Source organism: Anoplophora glabripennis, unplaced genomic scaffold (genome assembly GCF_000390285.2).
Source record: "Anoplophora glabripennis isolate ALB-LARVAE unplaced genomic scaffold, Agla_2.0 scaffold6862, whole genome shotgun sequence".
Taxonomy (NCBI): Eukaryota; Metazoa; Arthropoda; class Insecta; order Coleoptera; family Cerambycidae; genus Anoplophora; species Anoplophora glabripennis.
Window position 1 is genome coordinate 787 of NW_019422935.1, and position 2,838 is coordinate 3,624.

General features: G+C 30.9%; 1 protein-coding gene across 1 annotated transcript; it reads right to left on the reverse strand.

The window, feature by feature from the left end:
• Positions 1-364: 364 nt before the first annotated feature.
• Positions 365-1,317, reverse strand: LOC111693035. The gene is made up of 2 exons (XM_023457174.1): positions 1,281-1,317; positions 365-750 (listed from the first exon to the last, which is right to left on the reverse strand). The coding sequence occupies exons 1-2, from the start codon at positions 1,290-1,292 to the stop codon at positions 508-510; spliced, it is 255 nt and encodes an 84-aa protein (XP_023312942.1). The 5' UTR covers positions 1,293-1,317; the 3' UTR covers positions 365-507.
• Between the last annotated feature and the right edge of the window lie 1,521 nt (positions 1,318-2,838).

Genomic DNA, 2,838 nt, shown 5'->3' on the forward strand with positions numbered 1-2,838 from the left:
ATGTCCGAGTAGGCTTAAAATGCAAATTCAATACTGAAGAGAATTGCATCATAAAAGATAAACAGTGGAATTTGTTATTGTATTTCGTATAGCTTCGCTGTATAAATAAATTAAAACAGTAGTTTTTTATTTTTGTATTTTATTTGTTTTCCTATATTGCTTCTACAGACTAAATTTTGGTTTAAAAACAAAAAGGAACATGCTGTAACAATAAATAATGTAGACATTCATTNTGTATGTCCGAGTAGGCTTAAAATGCAAATTCAATACTGAAGAGAATTGCATCATAAAAGATAAACAGTGGAATTTGTTATTGTATTTCGTATAGCTTCGCTGTATAAATAAATTAAAACAGTAGTTTTTTATTTTTGTATTTTATTTGTTTTCCTATATTGCTTCTACAGACTAAATTTCGGTTTAAAAACAAAAAGGAACATGCTGTAACAATAAATAATGTAGACATTAATTTTTTCTAGATTGTTATGATCGACAGTCCAATTTCAGTGGTTACCAAACTGTGGCGGCTGCTGGGAGGACAGCAGGTCCCACGACAGAACGGGAGAGAGCCCAGGGAGATGCAAGTCCTGGAGCGACGATTCCTGCTGATAGAGGGGTGGCTACTACTGAACGGGCAGCAACAAGAGGTGATGATACTACGGAGGCGGACCATGGGGAAGCTACCAAGGGAGCGGGAGCGAGGACTCCTGCGTTGACTGCGGCAACAGCGAGGACGACGAAGACGACTGCGATCTGCAAATATAAATCGCAATAATAAAGCTCATTTTGAAAAATCCACTAAACAACTTTCACAAAAAAAATATTAACCATGAACCTACTGATTTTTTTTATTGTATATTTATAATAAGTGGAAGATTTTTATTTGCATTGTTATTTTTTAATTCAGTTATTTGTCTAAGTTGTAATTTTTTGAGAATTTTTATATATTTAGAATCGTTTTTCATAGAAAAAATTATGTTCAATAACGATTAAAATTTGAGTTGTTATAAATTAAATTTAATTACAATCTGCTACTAACTATTAACTATTATAAATACTAAATATGATTAGAAAATTTAAAATTTATGAGTAAATGTTTTAGATATAAATTCAAACAACTTCTTTCTTGTGCATCTTTAACTTAATTCAATTACATACATATATGTAAACAGTTGACTCAGAACAATTGTTAATTTAATAACATATTCTAATTGTCAAACAATTTTTTTACACTGTTAATAATAATACTATCTAACGTCCAAATATTCTAAATAAATAATTACCATGGAGTTCATGTTGATAATTGTGGATTTGGTCAGGTTGAATTAGCAACTTGTCTGTACCCTAAACCAGTTGAGATTTTATAGGCACATGCAAATTTGGTGCCCTTGAAAAAATGCGTGTGGTTCCTGTATGCTTTGAAAAAAATAGAATGATTAAATCCTACGAAATGTTGCATTGCAATTTTTAAATCGGGTCATTATTTGTCAGACGAAAATTGTCTTTATGCAGATGGCCAGGTGTGTTTGCGCAAGTAGATGTGCACATTTCTGCATATTTTTAGCGAACTTGTTTGAAAAAAAATCGCAATCATTACACCGTTTAGTTTTTTCGTGATATTTTCGAAGGAATGCCGTTGGAACTCGTTATTTCTAATGAAGCACACTTTATATTTTTAGTGGTTTTCTTTTATACTGTACAAAAATTTAAAAACAAATGTGTTTTCTTATACAGGGAGCTTTGGAAAAAGTACCATAAATTCAGGAATCTTTTTCTACTGGACATAGCTTATCGTTTTCTATTGTTTTATATCAAGTCGCCTCAATATAATTTTACTTCTTTAAAAGGCTAACGCATTAAAAAATTGTGTATCTTGTTTACACAAAATTTAATTTTACTTAACAACGATCGCTAAAAATACCTGAAAGTTATATTTTGCTACATTCTTAGCCTTACAAAAATACTTCAGTTTTTAAAAAATTTTAAAAAGAGTAGTTTTTGGCAGATAATGTTCAATAAGTTTGGTTTCTTTAGCTTGATATACATGGAAGATAAAAAAGAAAATCAATTTTTTTCTGAAATTTTTGGTAGGGCGTAACTTTACAGGGGCGAATTTTTTCAAAAAAAATTATACCAAAGACCCCTATTAATTTTCATCGGAGAATCGCCCCTTGAATTTTTTCGGTGCTATTTAGATACACTCTGTATAATTTTACTGGCTTTTTTGTCAAAAACACGTCAATGAACATCATGGAGAGCAGACTTCTAGACAGCTAAGTATTAGAATAAATGTCCACAATGAGTAGGTACTTATATAAAAAAAAAACGGAAATTTACTATACTGAAAATTTGCAAACACGATTGGGAAAATGGTTCATGGGTTCCGTCAAAATTTTAGAAAAGGAAAATAATGCAGTTGAAAATGAGGATAATACATTTACTAATATTATTAAATTTTGAGTGCTAGGTAAAGTGACCTCTAGCGGGCATGATGAAAGTTTTCTCTGACTGGCCCAATAAGGCGAGCGGTTCACCCCAAAAAAAAGGCATGAACCAACTAGGTTTATGCTGTAGGTTTTTGTTTTAAAAATTTAGTCGGTACCTTCATTTAGAAGCATCTTTTTAGGGGTGCAAGTTTGCAAACAATTGACAATTCAAAAAAAATAAAAATTTTCATTACATACTGCTATTATTTTAATCCCTAGAATCACTTCCCGGAGTTTCCGGACGAACTTTCAAAACACCCTGTATTTTTGATGTGCTGTTTGTTTTTCCAATATGAGATTTTTGGCTAGGCAAACATAATGTTATAAAAATTTTTATTTTGATAGTACATATTTG